This window comes from Lontra canadensis, unplaced genomic scaffold (genome assembly GCF_010015895.1).
Source record: "Lontra canadensis isolate GAN:19392208 unplaced genomic scaffold, GSC_riverotter_1.0 scaffold16, whole genome shotgun sequence".
Taxonomy (NCBI): Eukaryota; Metazoa; Chordata; class Mammalia; order Carnivora; family Mustelidae; genus Lontra; species Lontra canadensis.
Window position 1 is genome coordinate 7,244,874 of NW_022631010.1, and position 22,016 is coordinate 7,266,889.

General features: G+C 43.4%; 1 protein-coding gene across 1 annotated transcript in view; it reads left to right on the forward strand.

The window, feature by feature from the left end:
• Positions 1-22,016, forward strand: part of PANK2 (pantothenate kinase 2) — a 37,679-nt gene that overhangs the window by 14,838 nt on the left and 825 nt on the right. The window contains exons 3-7 of the mRNA XM_032859432.1: positions 9,216-9,568; positions 13,394-13,647; positions 14,871-15,047; positions 16,935-17,058; positions 18,642-18,767. Of these exons, the coding sequence (XP_032715323.1) occupies positions 9,216-9,568; positions 13,394-13,647; positions 14,871-15,047; positions 16,935-17,058; positions 18,642-18,767 (1,034 nt within the window). The remainder of the gene's footprint in view (positions 1-9,215; positions 9,569-13,393; positions 13,648-14,870; positions 15,048-16,934; positions 17,059-18,641; positions 18,768-22,016) is intronic.

Below are 22,016 nucleotides of genomic sequence, written 5' to 3' on the forward strand. Positions count from 1 at the left end.
CTCTTGTGGTTCAGTTCTAGTTTCAAAGCATTGTGGTCTGAAAATATGCAGGGAATGATCCCAGTCTTTTGGTACTGGTTGAGACCTGATTTGTGACCCTGGGTGTGATCTATTCTGGAGAATGTTCCATGTGCACTAGAGAAGAATGTATGTTCTGTTGCTTTAGGATGGAGTGTTCTAAATATATCTGTTATGTCCATCTAGTCCAGTGTGTCATTTAAAGCCTTTATTTCCTTGTTGATCTTTTGCTTAGATGATCTGTCCATTTCAGTGAGGGGGTTGTTAAAGTCCCCTACTGTTACTGTATTATTGTTGATGTGTTTATTTGATTTTGTTATTAATTGGCTTATATAATTGACTGCTCCCATGATAGGGGCATAGATATTTAAAATTGCTAGATCTTCTTGTTGGACAGACCCTTTGAGTATGATATAGTATCCTTCTTCATCTCTTATTATAGTCTTTGGCTTAAAATCTAATTTATCTGATAGAAGGATTGCTACCCAAGCTTTCTTTTCTTTTCTTTTCTTTCTTTCTTTTTTTTTATTTATTCGACAGAGACGCAGCGAGAGAGGGAACACAGGCAGAGGGGGTAAGAGAGGGAGAAGCAGGCCTCCCACCAAGCAGGGAGCCTGAGGCAGGATCTGATCCCAGGAGTCGGGATCATGGCCTGAGCCAAGCTTTCTTTGGATGTCCATTAGCATGGTAAATTGTTTTCCACCCCCTCACTTTAAATCTGGAAGTGTCTTTGGGTCTAAAATGAATTTATTGCAGACAGCATATTGATGGGTCTGTTTTTTTATTCATTTTGATAACCTGTGTCTATTGTTTGGGGTATTTAGCCCATTTACATTCAGTGTAACTATTGAAAGATAAGAATTTAGTGCCATTGTATTGCCTGTAAGGTGATTGTTACTGTATATTGTCTCTGTTCCTTTCTGGTCTGTTACTTTTAGACTCTGTCTTTGCTTAGAGGACCCTTTTCAAAATTTCCTGTTGACTGGTTTGGTGTTTGCAAATTCTCTTAGTTTTTGTTTGTTCTGGAAGCTTTTTATCTTTCCTTCTATTTTCAGTGACAGCCTATCTGGATATGTATTCTTGGCTGCATATTTTTCTTGTTTAGTGCTCTGAATATATCATGCCAGCCCTTTCTGGCTTGAGAGGTCTCTGTGGATAGGTCTGCTGCCAATCTAATATTTCTGCCATTGTATTTTACAGACCTCTTGTCCCGAGCTGCTTTTGGGATTTTCTCTTTGTCACTGAACTAGTAAGTTCTACTATTAGATGATGGGGTGTGGACCTATTTTTATTGATTTTGAGGGGGATTCTCTATGCCTCCTGGATTTTGATGCTTGTTCCCTTCACCAAATTAGGGAAATTCTCTGCTGTAATTTGCTCCAATATAAAGTATATATTTTGATATATATATATATATATATATATATGCAAATTACAGCAGAGAATTTCCCTAATTCTCTCTTCTGGGATCCCAACTTATATTGTTTTGTCTTATGGTATCATTTATCTCTCAAATTCTCCCCTCGTGGTCCAGTAGTTGTTTGTCTTTCTTTTTCTCAACTTCTTTATTTTACATCATTTGGTCTTCTATATCACTGATTCTCTCTTCTGCCTCATTTATCCTAGCAGTAAGAACCTCCATTTTTGATTGTGCCTCCTTAATAGCTTTTTGGATTTCAACTTTTTTGGATTTTATTTCTTTTATTTCTCCAGAAAGGGGTTCTATAGTATCTTCCATGCTTTTTTTTGAACCCAGCTAACACCTTGAGAATCATCATCCTGAACTCTAGTTCCTACATATTACCAATGTCCATATTGATTAGATCCCTAGCCATCGGTACTCCCTCTTGTTCTTTTTTTGTGGTGAATTTTTCTGCTTTTTCATTTTATCCAGAGAAGAATAGATGCATGAAAGAACAAAATACTAAAAGGGTAGCAATGACCCTAGAAAGATATTCACTAGCCAAATCAGAAGAGACCTGAAACTGGGGGGAGAAGAAAGGAGGAAAAAAGGGGGGAAAAATACACACACACACACACACACACACACACACACATTAGACTGATGAATAGAACAGAGCCACACACTTGATTTTGGGTGTATTTTGGTCTGTTAGAAGAAACTACCTCCCAAAATTTTAAACAAAGAAAAAAAAAATACACACACACACACACACACACACACACACAAGAAAAAGGGTAAGCATGATGGGATGGAATATGACTGTAAAGATGAAAATTTTTAAAAAATTCTAAAAAAGAAATTGATAAGGTGGTTGAAATAAGAAGGGGAAAAAAAATGGAAAGTATGTGATCAGGCTGGAGACTACAACAAAGCCATGTGCTAGATTTAGGGTATGTTTGATCTACTAGAAGAAACTGTATCCCAAAATTTTAAAGGAAAAAAACCTATATGTATACAAAAAATAAGGTTAAATACAATGAAGGGATAGAATATGACTATAAAAATGGAAATGAAAAATGATTTTTATTTTTATTTATTTATTTATTTTTAATTAATTTATTTGACAGACAAAGATCACAAGTAGGCAGAGAGAGAGGGGCAAGCAGGCCTCCCGCCAAGCAGAGAGCCCAATTTGGGGCTCGATCCCAGGACCCTGGGATCATGACCCGAGCAAAGGCAGAGGCTTTAACTCACTGAGCCACCCAGGTGCCCCTGAAAAAAGATTTTCAAAAAAAGATTTTATTTATTTGACAGAGATAGCAAGAGAGGGAACACAAGTTAGAGGGAGTGGGAGAGGGAGAAGCAGGCTCCCCACTAAGCATGGAGCCCGATGTGGGGCTAAATCCCAGGACCCTGGGATCATGACCTGAGCTGAAGGCAGATGCTTAATGACTAAGCCACCCAGGTGTGCCCCTGAATAAAGATTTTTAAGAAGGTATGGATGAGATAAAATAGTTAAAAAAGAAAGGAAGATTTTAAAAAGAATAAGGAAAAAGTAAAGTTTATAAAATTTAACTTTGAAAGACTGAAGAATCATGGGGAAAAAGTCATGAATTCTGTGTGTTGCTTTCCCCTAGCTCTGGAGTTCTGCAGTTCTCATTGATCAGTGAACTTGGTCTTTGCTGGATGTCATTGCTAATCTTCTGGGGGAGGGGTCTGTTGCCCTGATTCTGAAATGTCTTTGCCTGAGGTGGAATTGCACCGCCCTTGCGGGGCCGGGCTAGGCAATCTGCTCCGGTTCACTCTCTGGAGCTTTTGTTCTCTAAATGCTTTCCGTAGAGCTCTGGAGGCCGGGAATGAAGATGGCTGCCTCCCAATCTCCCACCAGGAGGAGCCAAGAGCTCGGGCCCCACTCCTCAGTGTGCCCTCAGAGAAAAGTGGTCAATCCCTCCCATCTCTTTGGTCTCCGGTTGCACTCCGAGCTCACCCAGCCTGTGACCAAGCATCTCTGTCTCTGGCGCACAGCCCCATTTGGAGTCTCCAAACCCAGCAGATTCTTGCAGTGCACTCCCGCGCCCCTCCTCTCGGTGGAGGAAGGAGGGAGTCTCTCTGGATCTGCCACCTGTGGGGTCCCTGATCGAAGAGCAGTGGCCCAACTGTTCCTTGGATCGTGGTTTAAGGTAACTTGGAGCTGAGATCCCCCCTCCTTGGCTCCATCTCTGTAGTCGGCTTCCTGGCTCCAATACCTGGGAGCTCTGCCACACTCAGGCACCCTGGGTCTTTCTGTGACCCCATGGCTCCTGAGACCACAGTTTCCTGTGAAGGCTTCACCCCCCCCTTAGCCTCTGGAGTGATGTCCCTCAGTGGAGCAGACTTCTAAAAGTTCCGATTTTGTTCTCTGCTGTTCTGCTGCTTGCCGGGAGCCGGCCCCTCTCCCCCATGTCTGTGTTCCTGAATGTCGCCTCAGATTCATTTCTCCACTGGTTCTGCCTTCCAAAATTGGTCACTTTTCTGTTCATAGATTTGCTGTTCTTCTCTTCGATCTTCTGCTGAGTTTGTAGGTATTCAGAATGGTTTCTTAACTATCCAGCTGAATTCCTGGGACCTGATGATAGGTCTCCTACTTCTCTGCCAACTTGCTCCTCCCCCAGTCTATTTGTTATCTTTTTTTTAAATTTTTTAAAATTTTTTTATTTTTTTATTTTTAAAGATTTTATTTATTCACTTGACAGAGATCACAAGCAGGCAGAGAGGCAGGCAGAGAGAGCGAGGAGGAAGCAGGCTCCCCGCTGAGTGGAGAGCCCGATGCGGGGCTCGATCCCAGGACCCTGAGATCATGACCTGAGCTGAAGGCAGAGGCTTTAACCCACTGAGCCACCCAGGTGCCCCCAGTCTATTTGTATCTTAAGTGTCTCTTTTTATATAAGCATATAATCAAATTTCCTCTTTAGTCTACAAGGGAAATTTGACTGATTTGTGATTACTGATACTTTTGTGTTAATTTTTTAAAAGATTTTATTTACTTATTTGAGAGAGAAAAAGAGCATGAGGGGGTACAGCAGAGGGAGAAGGAGACTCCCTGCTGAGCTGGGAGCTGGAGGTGGGGCTTGATCCCAGGGCCCAGAGATCATGACATAAGCTGAAGGCAGACACTTGACGGACTGAGCCAGCTGGGCACCCCCATTCCTATTTTTTAATTTTGTGCTTGCCATATTTTTTTCTTTGTTTTTGAACTGATTTTTTCCCTTAGTTTGAAGGTCATATGTTTGTTTGTTTTTTCCCTTCTGGAGTTACTTGTAAATTTTGATGGGTTTAAATCATCACTTCATTCTTCTTATTTAGAGTTAATCAGGACATGTATGGTCTTTCCCCCGTCAAGACAGAACTGCAGTTTGCTTCACTTCCCTTTCCTTTCTCTTCCCTCTTCAACTTCCTGTGTTGAAATCATGTATTTTAATTCCAGATTGCTGATTTTTTGAAAGTCACATGTATTGCTGCTTCCTTTGCTTATCATTTCTTAAAGCTCATATCTTCTTGGATGGTTTTTAAATTATATTGGAATGCATTTACTAATTTCAGAGAAGGTTTTTGAGTAGTAAACATTGAGTTCTTTCATGTGTGAACATTTCTTTTGCATTCTTTCTTGAAAGCTGATTTGGCTGGATATGTTTCAAAATCATTTTTCTTATGACTTTGAAGGCAATGGTTCCATTGTCTTTTAGCATCTATGTCGCTGATGAAAAATCTAATTCCACATTTATGTGATTTATGTATCTTTGTAGGAATTCTGTTTTTTTCCTTTGGAAAAATTTTTTAATTAATATATGATATATTATTTGCCCCAGGGGCGCAGGTCTGTGAATCGTCAGGCTTACACAATTCACAGCACTCACCATACCCTCTCCAATGTCCGTAACCCAACCACCCTATCCGCCCCCCCAAGCAACCCTCAGTTTGTTTTGTGAGATATATGTATGTATGTATGTATATATATATATATGCAAGATACATAAGAGTCTCTTATGGTTTGTGTCCCTCCTGATCCCATCTTGTTTTATTTTTTCCTTCCCAACCTTCCAAACCCCCCACTTTGCCTCTCAACTTCCTCATATCAGGGAGATCATATGGAAATTTGTTTTTTAGTGTTCAGTTAGCCAGCATATAGTCCATCATTAGTTTTTGATGATAGTGTTCAGCGATTCATTAGTTGTATATAACATCCAGTGCCCATCACCACACATGCCCTCCTTAATAGCCATCACTGGTTACCCTCCCCCACCCTCCCCCCACCTTCTGTAACCCTGTTTGGTTCAAGGGTCCAGAGTCTCTCATTATTTGTCTCCCTCTCTGATTTCATCCCATTCAGTTTTCCCTCCCTTACCCTATGGTCCTCTTGTGCCATTCCTTGTGTTTCACATATGAGTAAAACCATCTGATAATTGTCTTTCTCTGCTTGACTTACTTCACTTAGCCTAAGCCCTTCCAGTTCCAACTATGTCGATGGAGTCTTTAGAAGTTTTTAGATTTCTTGACGTTTACTTAAAAAAAAAAATTTTTTTTTAAGGATTTATTGCATTTTTTTTTGAGAGAGCAAGAGAATGAGCTGGGGAGGGGTGGAGGGAGAGGGACAGGTAGACTCCCTGTTGAATGGGGATCCCGACATGGGGCTTAATCCCAGATGCCCGAGATCATGACCTGAGCCGAAGGCAACCGCTTAGCCAACTCTGCCACCCAGGCGCCTTGGATTTCTTGAAATTTTAATAGCATATGTCCAAGCCTGCCCTTTCTCCACTACTTGGTTCCACTTAACACTTAGTGAACCTGATGATTTATGTCTTTCCTCCCCTTCCTCCTCCAGGAAATTTCTGGGACTCCGAGAAGGTAAATATTGGACTTCCTAGTTCTGTATATGTATATCTACCTTTCTTTCATACTTGAGAGGCATTTTGGGAGAATTTCTTACTTTTGTTTTCCATTTGTTTTTTTCTGTGCCCATTTTGCTGTTAAATATATTGGTTGAGCTTTATTTTGGAAATAGATTTTGTTCTCTTTTTTGTTTTATAAAACTCTTTGTTGAGGTGTAATCTACACACAAGCAACTACACCCATTTAAAGTGTACACTTCCATGCATTTTGACAGATACATACACCCATGAAGCTTTCTCCTCGTCTCCAGCAATCAAGATTTGGGTTACTACAGAAAGTTTCCTCCTTCCCCTGTATAGTTCTTCCTTCCCCTCCTCTCCTAGCCTACAATATATATACTTTCTATACTTTCTATATACTTTCTATAATGCAGAAATGTCTGCATCTGATAGACATTGCTTTGCATCTCCTAGGCTTTCATAGAAATGGAATCATATAGTATGTAGCCTGTTGCATGAGGCTTCTTTTACTCAGCCTGTTTTTGAGATTCATCTTTTTTGGTTTTAGAAGCTTCGCACCCTCCTCCCCAACCCCAGCGACTAAGAAATTAACATTGATACAGTTCACAGACTTTACTTAGATTTCACCAGTTTTACATAAACTCTTTTGTGTATGCATATTTAGTTCTGTATAATTCTGTCACATATACATTCTTGCAGTCACAACCACAGGTGGCAAATCATTTCTTAATTTCTGATTTTTTCCTTGTGGTAGCTTATTCATTTTTCATGGATGAGATCTCATTTTACTTCTGAGGATATTTATGATTATTTTTAAGTCTCTTGTTTGTTCCTACAACTCTTTCTTCAGATGTTTCTCATTTTTGTGGTGTAGATTTCCCTTTTGGTGATTCTAATTTGTAAAATGGGCATCTCTGTTTTGAGGATTGTCGTTCTGTCAGTGGATGTAGTGTCTCTTTGCCAGTCTCTCAGGATGGACTGTACAGACATGTGGCCAGGTGTGGGAGCTCCTCATTTCTTTTGAGGGATAGTGGCTACTTGGGTGCCATCCTGAGTCTTTGGCTTAGTGCCAAAGTGCCTGTGTTTAGTGAAGACTTTGCCTCTGGTGGGGAGGCTGGGGAGGGTGGAGGTGAGGAAATGGTTGGTCTGTCCAGTTGCACCAGATGACCCCACCAGATCACCCTTGGCCCCCAGAGCCTGCTCCTGTTTCCCCAGGCAGCTAGCCCTCTGTACAGCTTATGGAGCACCCCTGTGCTCCCCCAGTGTTCATAGCTACTCCCAATTTTTACAGCATTCTTGTTTTGAGGGTTCTGAACAGTTACTGTCTCTGTCAACCTGGTTCTGCTAATCGTATCATTTCTTGTTTCCCAGAACTATTTTGGAAAATAATATATCAGTATACCTCTATCTTTAGTAATTTCTGTGATCCAAGCTGGGATGGCAAGGCATGCATGTCTGTGCAGTCCATCTTCATCTGATCTCCCAAAGCCATTTTTTGGGAAGGATTTGTTTGGGAACAGACATAACTCTGAAATGCCTATTCCATTAACATCCTTTGAAGCCTTTTATTTTGGGGTGCCTTGGTGACTCAGTCATTAAGTGTCTGCCTTCTGCTCAGGTCACGATCCCGGGATCCTGGGATTGAGCCCTGGATTGGGCTCCCTGCTCAGTGGGAAGCCTGCTTCTCCCTCTCCCACTCCCCTTGCTTATGTTCCCTCTCTCCCAGCCTCTCTTTCTGTCAAATAAATAAATAAAATCTTAAAAAAAAATTAAACCTTTTATTTTTACATCCGGTTTTGAGGGACAAATTGACCACTGAAGGTTACATGTTACATGGGTTGGGAATTTCCTCCACCCCTCGTTTGCATAGTAAACTGGAGCTCTGAAAAAAGTTTCAACATTTTTTCTTCTTTTTAAAAAAATATTTAATTAGTTAATTACTATATTTATTTATCTTTAAAGATTTTATTTATTTGAGGGCGCCTGGGTGTCTCAGTTAAGTGGCTGCCTTCGAATCAAGTCATGATCCCAGGGTCCTGGGATTGAGCCCCATGTTGGGCTCCCTGCTCAGTGGAGAGTCTGGTTCTCCCTCTTCCTCTGCCTGCAGCTCTGCCTACTTGTGCTCTCTATCTCTCTGTCAAATAAATAAATAAAATCTTAAAGAAAAGATTTTATTTACTGGAGAGAGCAGGAGAGCGCGCACGCTCGGGGTCGGGGGGGAGGGCGGAGGAAGCGGGAGAAGCAGACCTCCCTGCTGATAGGGCTCGATTCCAGGACTCTGGGATCAGGACCCGAGCTGAAAGTAGACACTTAACTGTATGAGCCCCCAGGCATCCCTCAGCATTTCTTTTCCTTTGTTTCTTTTTTTTTTTTTAAAGGTTTATTTATTTGACACAGAGAGAGAGTGCGCGCTCAGAGGGAGAGGGAGAAAGTAGGCTACCCATTGAGCAGGGAGCCCGATGCGGGACTTGATCCCAGGACTCTGAGATGACCTGAGCCAAAGGCAGATGCTTAACCAACTGAGCCACCCAGGCACCCCTCAGCATTTTTTTATTTAAGCCAAGGGGAAGGATGTAGATTTTCATTCTCAATCTTTTTTCTTTTTCTACCCCCCCGCCCCCCGAGTTGAGGGTCATGGGTAGTCACTTTGATGTTTTTTAATATTTCAGAGTGTAGTTTGGGCTTCCTGTACAAGAGGGTTGGGTTGGGTTGGCCCACTGTTCTGATTTTTTATTATATTCTTTAAGATTTCCAAATCAGAATCCTATTCCCCCCCCCCAACCCCTTTTTGTATTTATAGTCCTTGGAAACCTCAAGGTATGAATAAGTTGCTAATCTAGTACATATATGTTTAGTTTTCAAGAAAAAAGGTGTTCTGACTTTTTTTTTTTTCCTTCTCCCTTTAGTTTTTCCGTGGTTTGGCTTGGATATTGGTGGAACCTTGGTCAAGCTGGTTTATTTTGAACCCAAAGACATCACAGCTGAAGAAGAAGAGGAAGAGGTGGAAAGTCTTAAAAGCATTCGGAAGTACCTGACCTCCAATGTGGCATATGGGTCCACAGGTATTCGGGACGTGCACCTGGAGCTGAAGGACCTGACTCTGTGCGGACGCACGGGCAATCTGCACTTCATACGCTTTCCCACTCATGACATGCCTGCTTTCATTCAGATGGGCAGAGATAAAAACTTCTCGAGTCTCCACACTGTCTTTTGTGCCACTGGAGGCGGAGCATACAAATTTGAGAAGGATTTTCTCACAGTATGTATTTTTTGGCTTATATACAATTTATGGTAATCTGATTTTTTTTTAAAAAGACTTAGTTGAGAGAGAGAGAGAGAGAGCAGATGGGTGTGTGAGTGTGTGCAGAGGAGGGGCAGAGGGAGAGGGAGAGCGAATCTTCAGGCAGGCTCCCTGCTGAGCACAAAGCCTGACACGGGGCTGGATCCCACGACCCATGACCCATGAGATCATGACCCAAGCAGCAACCAAGAGTCGGGCGCTCAACCAGCTGAGCCACCCAGGTGCGCTGGTAATCTGATTGTTAAAAATAATACCAACAGCAAGTGGTGGAATCATTTCTGACAGAACTTGAATTTTCTTGAGTCCGATTAAGATTAGATAGATGTAAATGAGTGGTAGTCAGGAGTTAGCAGTCTAGAGATTGTTGTAGTGTTTACTTTTTGCCCAGTTCAGATAAGTTGATAGATAAGGCTCAACCGCTGAAAGCATGGCATTTTGTTGTTCTTGTAGTGTTGCAGAAATAGCAAAGCTGTGATAAGCAGACTGAAGAACTACCTCTGAGGAACACATTAAATTAAACCTTGAGCAGTGAGGGGCGTCTGGCTGGCTCAGTTGGAAGAACATGCACCTCTTGAACTTGGGGTTGTGAGTTCGAGCCCCATGTTGGATGTAGAGATTACTATTAAAAAAAAACCCTCTTGAACAATGAGATTGAAAAATGATTTTGGGGACCTTGGCTGGCTCGGTAGAACATGTGACTCTTGGTCTCAGAGTTGTGAATTCAAGCCCCATGTTGGGCGTGGAGCTTACTTTAAAAACAATAAAATAGGGCACCTGGGTGGCTCAGTAGCTTCTGCTTTTGGCTGAGGTCATGATCCTGGGGTTTTGGGATCGAGCCCTGGGAGTTGGCCTCCCTGCTCAGGCGGCTCTGCTTCTCCTTCTCCCTAACCCCTGCTCGTGTTCTTTCTCTTGCTATCCCTCTCTCTCTCAAATAAATAAATACATAAGTAAATAAATCTTTAAAAAAGATAATAAATTAAGGAAAATAATTTTTAAAAATGTCGTTTCATTTCTTCAAATGTCGTTTCAAATGTTGTCTCTTGTCTCATCTACCACATGATTTCTCCTGTCCGCTCAGTTGTTTCCTGGCAGGCTTACTATTTACAAACAACAAGAACTCTGGTCCCAAGCAGCGGCTGTTTGGTCTCAGGGGTAGTTGGAAATGGATAGCAGTGGAGCCTCCTCTCCCCAAATGCCTTCTGATGCGTATTGTGCTGTGCTCTTGTTCCAGGAGTCTGAATCATGTGTGACGCTGGGGGAGCGCCAGTGGGTACCTGCTTTTGTTTTCTTTTAGTGAACACTGCAATGTCTTGAGGCTGGGTCCTTTGAGGTGGATGTGGGGGTGGGGTAGGTGGGAGAGAGGACAAGTGAGTTGGCCGAGACCTGGACCTTCTGGGTGCAGTATAGATTGAAAATATCTTCAGTGACCATGTTTTTAATGCCACTAATGAGAATGTTATTTTAGAGAACTGCTTTTTCCTTTGTCATTCTACCTCTTTTTTCTCCATGTGTCATTGTTTGGTTTGTGATCTTACTCTCTTTCGTTGTCTTCTGTCTCCTGACTTTAATCATAATACAGAATTGACATGATTTTTTTTTTAACAAGTTTCTATATTCTTTGCTTGAATTTCTTTTGGTTGTTGGTTTTCAGTGGTTTGTCTTCCACCCGTGAGTAAAGGGGAAGTGTAGCTGGAGGAGAGACGGTCCCCTCCTTTGCGGAAGCTTCATAGTGGACTCTGGATCATTGATAGGTAACGGAGAAAATCTTTTTCTGGGACCCTGTAGAGATGCCCTTTGGAATATATTTGAAAATCATTCAGGTTGTTATCAGAGGTTCAGCATTGTGTGGTAATTTAAGGGGAGGGTGCAGAGTGGATTTTGGACCTCAGGAATTGGTTCTTAGGCTGTCGGGGTTTCTCATCTGTATGCACCAATGCTGTCCTTGAAAACTAGGAAAATGAAATGCCCGTCAAATGCTGTTTGTTATGCATTAGGGGTGACTAGTATTTAATAAACCACGGTGAAATATTTTTTAAAATATTGAGTTTACCCAGTTGCCTTTACATTTTTTTTTTTTTTTTAAGATTTTTACAAGCAGGGGGAGTGGGAGAGGGAGAAGCAGGCTTCCTGCTGAGCAGGGAGCCTGATGAGGGGCTCAGTTCCAGGACCTCAGGACCTGAGCCAAAGGCAGACTCTTAATAACAGAGCCACCCAGGCAGAGCCACCCAGGCGCCCCTACCCTGTTGCCTTTTTAATGCAAATTTTTTAAAAAATGCAGATTTCGGGGGCACTTACTGGATTTGCTTGTTGGTGCAGTGCCCACATTCTGTATACCTGGCATTAGTGAGGTTAGCTGTGCATTGAGTCCTCTTTCATTTAGAGGTGGGGATTTGATAGGAGCTAGCAGGACACTGCAGGATGATGGAGTTAGAGGAAGGAGAAGGAAGAAATTCTAGGAAGAAAAAGGAGACCAGCTGATTGGGTCAGTAGAAAGTGATGAAAGTGATGGAAAATTCGAAGTGGAAATGCTGGCACTTGAAATCACATGTCAGGAAATTGGTTTTGAATTCGTGACAGCAGGGAGGGCACGAGCGGGTCTACAGCAGGGACAGTGATGCATCCTCCAGGAGCTTGCATTTGGTCTGAGGAGGAATTGCAGATCTTATTTAGGGATGGTTTTCATTGGTTTATCCGGGTCCCGGGTATCAGGTAGGTGTTTTAATTAAAGATTAATATGAAGGTACTTATTAACTTCCCTCTCTGCGGCGGATCTGAATAAGTCTAGGGTAAGTGTAATCAAGTGAGAGCAGAATAAAGGGGGAGAACTTGTGGGGCTAGACCTAGTTGTAAGTAGAAATCAGTGCTTTCAGCAAGTGGAGGCTGTTTTCCCTTTGCGCATATACAGAGTCTCCTTGCCTGTAAACGTCCCTAAACGTTTGCGTGGGTTAGGAGTCCAGGGAGTGAAGTGGGCTTTCTGCCATCTCTCCAGAGTTACCGCTGTTAGAAGTTGACGTATCTTCCTAGATCTCTGGGCATGACTGTGAATGACACATACATGTGCATATAAACTTGGCGTTAGAAACAGGCAGATAGGGTCTTTATGAAATGTTACTCAAGTTGCTTTTTTGACTGACAACGCATCCTGGAGTTCTTCCCACTTCAGTTCTTGACTGACTGCAGATCCTGGTCACTCTCCACTGCTGTACAGCGCTCCCTAATATGAATAATAATCAGTCGTTGATTTAAGTGGAATGAAGTTGATAACACTGTTGTAAATTTTGATACTGTTAAAATTTTCCCATCTTCCAGGGGTTGTAATCGGTTTAGGTAGTGAAAAATCTCGCCTTCTACTTGACCATTTTTCCGCCTCTGACCTCTGTTTATTAATAATAAAGTGTGGCCTGCTTTGGTATTGCTCCAGTCTTGAAGATGGTCTTTCAGAAGAGAGACATGAGAGTCCTTGTGGCTCCTGCCATGTGTCACCAGGTGTTTGAGTCACTTGAATTTCTTGGAGTCCGCTTTCTGCTTGGGCTGTGATCCTGACTCCTGGTCCCTGTGCCTGGGTCTCAGCATAAGTCTCCATCATGAGGGCTGTTTGTAGAGGGTGTGGGGGTGGGTCTGTCTTGTCGGGTCTGTCCCGGTGTGTGCGGTCTCCAGGTCTGTTCTGTGAATCATGCATAAATAATCCACATCTGTGAGCACTTCTGTGCTTTGTTTAATGGAGAGGGGTGCCTTAAGTGGAGTTGTACTTGCTTGTCTGAATACATTTTTATTTCATTACAGATAGGTGACCTTCAGCTTTGCAAACTTGATGAACTAGATTGCTTAGTAAAAGGAATTTTATACATTGACTCAGTTGGATTCAATGGACGGTCACAGTGCTATTACTTTGAAAACCCTGCCGATGCTGAAAAATGTCAGAAGTTACCGTTTGATTTGAAAAATCCATACCCTCTGCTTCTGGTGAACATTGGCTCTGGGGTTAGCATTTTAGCAGTATATTCCAAAGATAATTACAAGCGGGTCACGGGTACCAGGTAGGTCTTTTATATAAAGGTTATTAACTTGTTTTTGATATCGTAATGGGTTAAAAGTGAGTTTTCAGGTATTGCGTATAAGTACACTTTTAAGGATCTGTTTAAATTATGTGGAAAACATTTTTTTTTTCTGGGATTAGGCCAACAAATAGTTTTTCTATGAAAATTCTGGTATCATGACCTACTTTTCTTTAATCTGTACTGCTCAGGATTTCATTATCATAGTTCTGTAAAATATCTTATTGTCAGACTCCTTGAGCCCATCGTCCTTGCCCTCAGCTAGTGTGTGGTGTGCGTAAACCATAAGTTAGCAAAGCTGCTACGTAGCATCTGTGAGGAAAAGGCAAGGCAAGACCCCCAGCTTTGAAACCGGCCTAGATTTTTTTTTTTTTTTTTTAAAGATTTTATTTATTTACTTGAGAGAGGAAGAGCAAGTGGTGGGGAGGGCCTGAGGGAGAGAGAGAAGCAGAGTCTCAGCTGAGCAGGGAGCCCAGTGTGGGGCTCAGTCTCAGGACCCGGAGGTCATGACCTGACTGAAGGCAGATGCTTCACCCACTGAGCCCCCCAGGCTCTCCTGGCCTCGATTTGATACATTCAGGCACATGTGTGCACACTTACCCAGCCACGGGATGGTCTGAGATCCTAGAAGGTGAGGTACTGACGGGGGGAGAGGGCAGGCTGCACAGGGAGGAGAGGTGGCAGGCAAGAATGAGTATGTTGGTGGTTTAAGGATGAGGGATGACTTGAGGTAGAACAAGGAGCTGGGGATTGGGAGAGACAGTTTAGCAGGTGTGAATTTTAAAAAGTAATTTTGGGGGAGAAACACATTAATGGGAGAGTTCTTTTCCGGGTGAGGGTGCTGATAAGCCAGGGCGACTAGGGGTTTAGAGAGACAAAGGAAGGCTGCGTGGCCCAGGTGTGGCGGGCAGATCTGCCCACAGACTCCTCACACTCAGCAGATGCTCAGACGGCACTGGGGACTGGGCCGGGCCAGGAGCCCTGTGTTTGCCATTTCGCTTGTTGGTGCACGTGAATATGTGTCAAGGTATGTATCAGGCACCTTGTTTTCTGTCTTCCCACAGACTTGCCTGCCAGAGGCATCACCGTGACTGGGTTGGCGCAAGAGTGGGTTGATGTATGAATGTGGTTTTGGGTTCATAAATACTACCTTCCTGTTCTTATTTTTAAAATGTTGTAATACTGTGTTGTTTGTTTTTAATCAGTCTTGGAGGAGGAACTTTTTTTGGTCTCTGCTGTCTTCTTACTGGCTGTACCACTTTTGAAGAAGCTCTTGAAATGGCATCTCGTGGAGATAGCACCAAAGTGGATAAACTAGTTCGAGACATATATGGAGGGGACTATGAGAGGTTTGGACTGCCGGGCTGGGCTGTGGCATCAAGGTAAGGGTGTGTGTGTGTTCTAAGAAAGACAGGAATAAGATAATAATATTGGGTGTGTCTTTTTCCTTTTAAACAGCTTTTATTGAGCTATAAACGTATATAAAAAGTATATACTATAATATACTATATTTATTGAGCTATATAGTATATACTATAAAGTCACCTGTTTAAAGTATAAAATGTAGTGGTTTTTAGTATGTTTACTAAATTGTGGAGTCATTACCATAATCTACTTTCAGTACATTTTCACTATCCCAGAAAGAAACCTTCTGTCCATTAGCTGTCACTTCTCATTTCCCCACCTCAGTCCTTGGTAAATGCTAATGTATTTTCTATTTATAGATTTGCCTATTCTGGACACTTCATATAAATGGTGTCCTGGAATATGAGATTTTGGTGACTGGCTTCCTTCCACTTAGCATTTTTTCAAGGTTCAACTGTGTGGTGGCATGAAACGGTGCTTTGAATCTCCAGGTGCATTTTAGGATCATCTTGTCAGTGGCTGCAAAAAAAGGCAGCTGGGATTTCGATAGGGATTGTGTTGAATTTGTAGCTCACTTTGGGGAATATTGCTATCTTAACATTATCAAGTCTTCTGATCTAAGATGTAATGTCCTTCCATTTATTTAGAGTTTTGTTTTTCTTTTACCGATGTTCTGTGGTAGTGGTTTTCAGTATAGAGTGTTATACTTTCTTTTGTTAAATATATTTCCAAGTATTTTATTCTCTTTGATGCTATTATAAAGGGAATTGTTTATTTTTTAGTTTTGAGATTTTATTCATTTGAGAAAGAGCATGCATGGGGTCGGGGCAGAGGAAGAGGGAGAAGCAGACACTCTGCTGAGCAGGGAGCCTGCCATAGGGCTGATCCCAGGACCCTGGATCGGGACCTGAGCCATCCCTGAGCCGAAGGCAGACTGAGCCACCCAGGCACCCCAGGGATTGTTTTTTAAATTTCATTTCCGGATTGTTTAGAAAAGAGTTGTTTTCTGTGTATTGGGACAGGTGATTTCTTAAGATTTTATTTATTTATTTACCTAACAGAGAGATCACAAGTAGGCAGAGAGGGAGGAGGGAAGCAGGCTCCCTACTGAGCAGAGAGCCCGATGCGGGGCTCGATCCCAGGACCCTGGAATCATGACCTGAGCCGAAGGCAGAGGCTTAACCCACTGAGCCGTCCTTGTGCCCCTCAGGACACATGACTTTTAGTCATAGAGAAAGGACCACACATACACATGCTTGCAGGGTAATTTCGGGGACTTTGTAAATGCTGTTAATGTCACATTCTGAGTTTGCGGCATTTGCGCATTGTTAATCACTTCCGTTTTTGATCGGGTTTGTGTTCTGCCAGCCGTTATTAATGTAGCAGTTCTGCTGCTCAGGTACTTTGAAGTACTTCATGTTCTAGGGGAATCGGAAATGCTTAAGAAGTTTACTCTGGGACTCCACTGTCTGTGCTTTTGCTTTGCTCTGACAAAGCCCTATCCCAGACAGAATGTGACCATTCGGCTGAGCGGAATGGCTGTGCTGTTGGGAATGGATTGCTAGTAGAGGTGTCTTTCTGAAACTCCCTCGCTGCAGAAGGAGCCACCAGTGGTTTACGGTGGATCTGAGGAGATCCTAACTGGATGTGCGAAGACCTGTCATCAGAGCTCGGTTTCAGCGGAAGCTGCAGGGAGAGGCACTTGCTTATTCGGAATGCTCGAGAGCTTTCTTCTGAGTTGTGTTTCTCTTTGAACAGATGCTCTGTTATTTCGTAATAGAAAATTTTGAAGATTAAAACAATGTAGCTTCTTAAAGTCACATTTATCTTAAATGTTATTCTAAGTTCTGTTGGACTGAGTTGCCTTTGGTTCAGCTGCTGGGTGTTCTTCTCCCCCTTCACAGCTTTGGAAACATGATGAGCAAGGAGAAGCGAGAGGCAGTCAGTAAAGAGGACCTCGCCAGAGCGACGTTGATCACCATCACCAACAACATTGGCTCAATAGCAAGAATGTGTGCCCTTAATGAAGTAAGGGGACGTGGATTTCTTTAGGTGCTCTGAGGAAAATACGGAACGTGCTAAGGGGCCTCAGCTGTGTACAACGTCTCTCTTGTCCAGATGGTGCCTCAGTGTAGTCGTACGGGGTGGAATTGTTTCTTGGGGAAGTTAAAGCTCTCACATGTAGACTCCTCTTCACTGATGGGTTTTTTTCCTCAGTGAAGATGAGTATTGGCACTGTCGAGAAGTAAAAGTACATCTTTTTGGGGAGAAGGTAGGAAGGCAGGCAGGACTCCGGTAATGGGGACTGTGGGTGGTGGTGATGGATTGCCAGCCGGCTGGAGGTCCTGTGCTCCCTGCGGAGCCCTGCGGTCCCGGGAAGGCCTCTGGAGGAAGCTGCTGGAGCCGGAGAAGACGGGGTGGCCCCGGAGTGCCCGCCCTCCCCGCCGCCCCCGCCGAGCTGTCTTTGTGCTTTCAGCTTCTTTACAGTGCTGCCTTGTAGCATTCAGGTCAAGCAGCATTGTACAGGGCTATGAAAGAACCGAGAACGGCCTTCCCTGGGGGGCCCAGAGGGCGCAGCTCTACCGCATGTCCCCACTTACACAGTTTGGTTTACAGTTAGTCTGTGAAAGAGATGATGGAGGCATGTGGCTTAAAAAGGAGACTTTGAAAGGTATAAAAAGACTGTCTCATTTTTAATTAAAAAGGTACTGTATCAGCATCAAGTAATTAAAAACATTCTTCGAATATGTTAAAGTTACTGTTTCCTTTATTGCATGTTCCTTTTCCTGTACTTAGGTGTTTTAAGATCTGTTGGTGTGGGTGTACATACCATGTTACATTTTTTACTTAAGTACTCAGAATTTCCCCGCTGTGTATTTGATTTGGTTTTGCATCATCAATCATGTGGAGCTGGGCATTTGGTTGCTTGCCCTGATCGCTCCACAGGAATGCATTTTTAAGTGTGAAGCTTTTCACTGGTTGCATTTTATTCTGATCAGGGCCTTACTCTGGAGTGAGGTTTCTCCTCTAAAGTATGACCCTGCTCAGGAGTTTTGGTAGGTCTTGCCAGGGTGCTTTTCACAAAGGCTGTATGAATTCAGGTCTCTTTAGCACTGAATGAGTGCGTCAGTGCTACCCTAACTAGGCTGATGGTTGGGAGTGGGATTTCAGTTCTGCTAACTTCTAATAGGTTTAAAATGCTCCTTTCTTTGACTACTGGTGGGGTTGAATTTTTTCCTATTATATTTCTTGCATAATTTGCTTATTTGTGTCACTTTCCTTCTTTGAATTGGGGTCTTAATTTTTTTTACTTTTCTGTTTAAAATTTTAATAGCAGTTATTGTTTGTCATATTTAATACAAATAGTTTTTCTAATTTGTTTTCTCTTGTGACATTTTCTGGCATGGTTTGAAGCGGGTCGGTCCGGAGTTGTCTGGGTTCAAATTTAAGTAGCCTCGGACCAACTGGATTAAATGTAAATACTTTTTTATTTTTTGCTCAGCAGTCAAGTTGCTGCTAAAAACCATGTACATGGTGCTCTGTTTGGGGTAGCTTTTACGAGAGAACAGAAGTTAAGATGAAAACTAATTGCCTTTTTTTGATGTGCTCAGAACATTAACCAGGTGGTATTTGTTGGAAATTTCTTGAGAATTAATACGATCGCCATGCGACTTTTGGCATATGCTTTGGATTATTGGTCCAAGGGGCAGTTGAAAGCACTTTTTTCGGAACACGAGGTAAGCCGGCTTCTTTCTTGCGATAATGTTACAGACATAAAGGCATGCAATCCCCACCGCTTTGGAACGAAGTAAACATTGAAATGGACTTCAGTTATTTTTTTGTGAAAGTATGATATAGGGTTTAACTTTGTAATGTTCAAGAGCGGTTTCTTACCTGATTTAATGCAAGGCAAATTTTTGGTTAATTTAATTGTGAGCTTCAGCAACTTTTAAGAAATCTTGATGAACACCTCTATTTTTAAGGTTATGTTCTTTTCTGAACCATCCTTTATATTTCTCCCATTACACTTATTTTGTAAATGCACTTACTCTGGGTTCTGCTTTTTTCATTTTGATGTCCGTTTTTATGTATTGATATAGTTCATGTGCCACTTATTTAAGATATATGTTCTAAAAACAAATGAAAGTCTATTCCAAGATTAGAACCACACCGTTATGGAACTTAACACCTACACAAGCTAGAAATGACAAAATGGAAGAGAATCTTTGAATTGCTCCACCTGATATCCTGTATGGGAAAGTGCCTTACTGTTTTTCCAGCTTGGGGAAAACAGAACCGTAGCTGTGGAGGGGGACCTCTCTTCTGTCCCCTTGGTTGTCGGGTAGTTGAACAGTTTCCAGTGTTGTTGGATTTTAAAGTGTTATCAGGAGCATTTTTCAGAATTGTTAGTGCATGTTTAATAGTATTTATAGGAATTGACAGAATAAGATTTGAACTGCTACAGAGGTGGCTTTTTCCCTTAAAGTTGCTTTTTTTTCCTTTTTAAGTGGCTTAAGTTCATAGTTAAAATTCAAAGTGTACAAGTTCCCCTTTTCAGAAAGTTTAGTCATCAAATATTTTAACTTTATTTTATTAAAAAGTTTTTTACTGAATAAATCTGATGCGTAAGACCGTGTACGTCTGAGGCAACAGCATGTTCCTCTGATAGGGCTGCGCTCAGCGGGCGCCGCTGATCCCACAGCCCAGGGTGAGTCGAGCGCCTTACCTCCCAGCGTGGGGGCTGGGCTGGGCTTGCCGTCTCTCCAGGGTCTGTGCTGCTCATTTTAAGTTTGTACCCTGAATGCTTTTTTTACCTTTGATGTTATTAATAAATTGGTACCAAATTATCTTTTTTTTTTTTTTTTTTGAAGAGACTTTTCTGCTAGTTTTTTTTTTTAAGATTTTATTTATTTATTTGACAGAGAGCAAGAGAGAATAGCAGGCAGAGCAGCAGAGGAAGAGGGACAAGCATCCTCCCCACTGAGCAGGGAGTCTAATGCCGGACTCGATCCCAGGACCCTGGGATCATGATCTGAGCTGAAGGCAGTTGCTTTAACCAACTGAGCCACCCAGGCACCCCTATCATTAAGTTTTTTTTATTTTTAAAGATTTTATTTATTTATTTGACAGAGATCACAAGTAGGCCGAGAGGCAGGCAGAGAGAGAGGGAGAAGCAGGCTCCCCACTGAGCAGAGAGCCTGATGTGGGGCCAGATCCCAGGACCCTGAGAACATGACCCAAACCAAAGGCAGAGGCTTAACCCACTGAGCTACCCAGATGCCCCTCATTAAGTTTTTTATACCTTTTATATGTATCTTCCTTTTTGTGATCTTTGACCTGTTTTATTTCGCTTTATGTTAGAATAAAAAGAAACCCTCTTTCTTGTCACATCATAGTATAATTTTCCTCCTGCTCCATTTCTCCCTCTTGAAAACCTTTGCCTAGATGGAGCGTGGGGATTCTTAGGTTAGTCTTCACACCAGGACAGTTAGGATTCAAGCACTTCTGTGTAGGGTCTTGGTTGGACGTCTTGCCGTGTCCTTCCCGCGGCGCCCGGGCCTCTGCCTCGAGCGCCCACTGCTGCGCCCGTGGAACCTGGCTGCCCGCAGCTGCCCATGGCTTGAAATCTTCTCCCGCCCTCACTCCGCAGTCAAACTCCTGTGAAAGCTGTGTGTGGCTCTGGTCAGCCTCTCTGTCCGCCTTATGTCCCGTTCTCATCGCAGTGTCTGGTAGCTTGTGTCAGCGGATGCCTTCTACTTGGTTGGGGGCTTCTGGGTCTTCAGGGGAGATCATTCCAGTGGTTCACTTCGTCTCTTCTTTTGCTGTTCCGAACGCCACGGAGAGCAAAGTGTACCACCAGGTCTCACAGGGAGCGCCCGGGGGTCCGTCCTCTGGCAGGGGCGGTGTCCCTCAGTGACCCCTCCTCTTCAGCGGGGCCGCCGTTGCTGGTGACCTCGCATCGCACACATTGTTCGGCTGCCTGTGTTCAAGGCCAGGAAACAGTGAGAGGAGAGGCTGCAGCTCCTCTTGTGTGAGGCGACTTCTCTTGGAATAGTTTTCTCTGGGAACCACACTGGACCTTCGTGACTTATGATAGAGACTCTTAGCACATTCTTTTTAGTCCAGGGGTGGGTCTTTCAGGATCTTCCCATTGTCCTTTTTTGGTCATTTCTCTCTGAAAGTGCTTGACTGATTGTCCTTTGGCGACCTTGATGGATTCTAGACTGCTGGAGGACGCCCTCTGCTGATCGCTGCTGGCGTGCTCTTTCTACCAGAGTGGGTTTTGTCTCATTTTCTGTTACATTGAATCCTTTTTTCTTTTCTTTCTGTTTTTGGGCTTTAATGTCTTGGTTCTTGGTTGTATTTGACTTTGACTACTTACTTCTGGAGGTGGTCTGGCATTGTCCTTCCGCTGCTGCTTGTCTTTCCCATGCCTCTGCCCTCCCTGTGGGCTCTTCTGTTCTCCAGACGGCGCTTTTCCATCTGCGCCCCTCTCTCCATGTGGCAGCAGGGCACTCTTGTCTATTCCTCTGCCCACTGCCTGTTCAAGATCCAGACATCCAGTTGCTTCCTGGGTGTGGCTGCTTGGCTGCCGGGGCACATCAGCCTCAGCCTTGCACAGGCCACATCGAAGCCCTTCCTTGCTTGCCACCTCTCTTGCTCCTGTGTCCCTGTTCTCAGGGGCGCTATCACCAGATGCAAGCAAGGGAAATTCCGGAGGGAAAGACCTGCTGCCCTCATCCCCTTCTTCAGGCAGGTCTTGAATCCATCCCACCCTTTTCTCATTCTCCCTTCTGTCCCCAGCCCAGTTGGGCCCTCACCCTCTGTGACCACCCCCACCCAGCCCTTCCTGCTCCACTGCACTTCGTGTCTGTCTTCCCTTCATTCCTTAGTTGTCTGGAGAGGCTCTGGGCCTCTGCTGCTTCTCCTGTCCTCCTGCAGGAGGCAGCCCCGCTATGGGCTCTTAGAGAGGCCCCTGGGCTGCC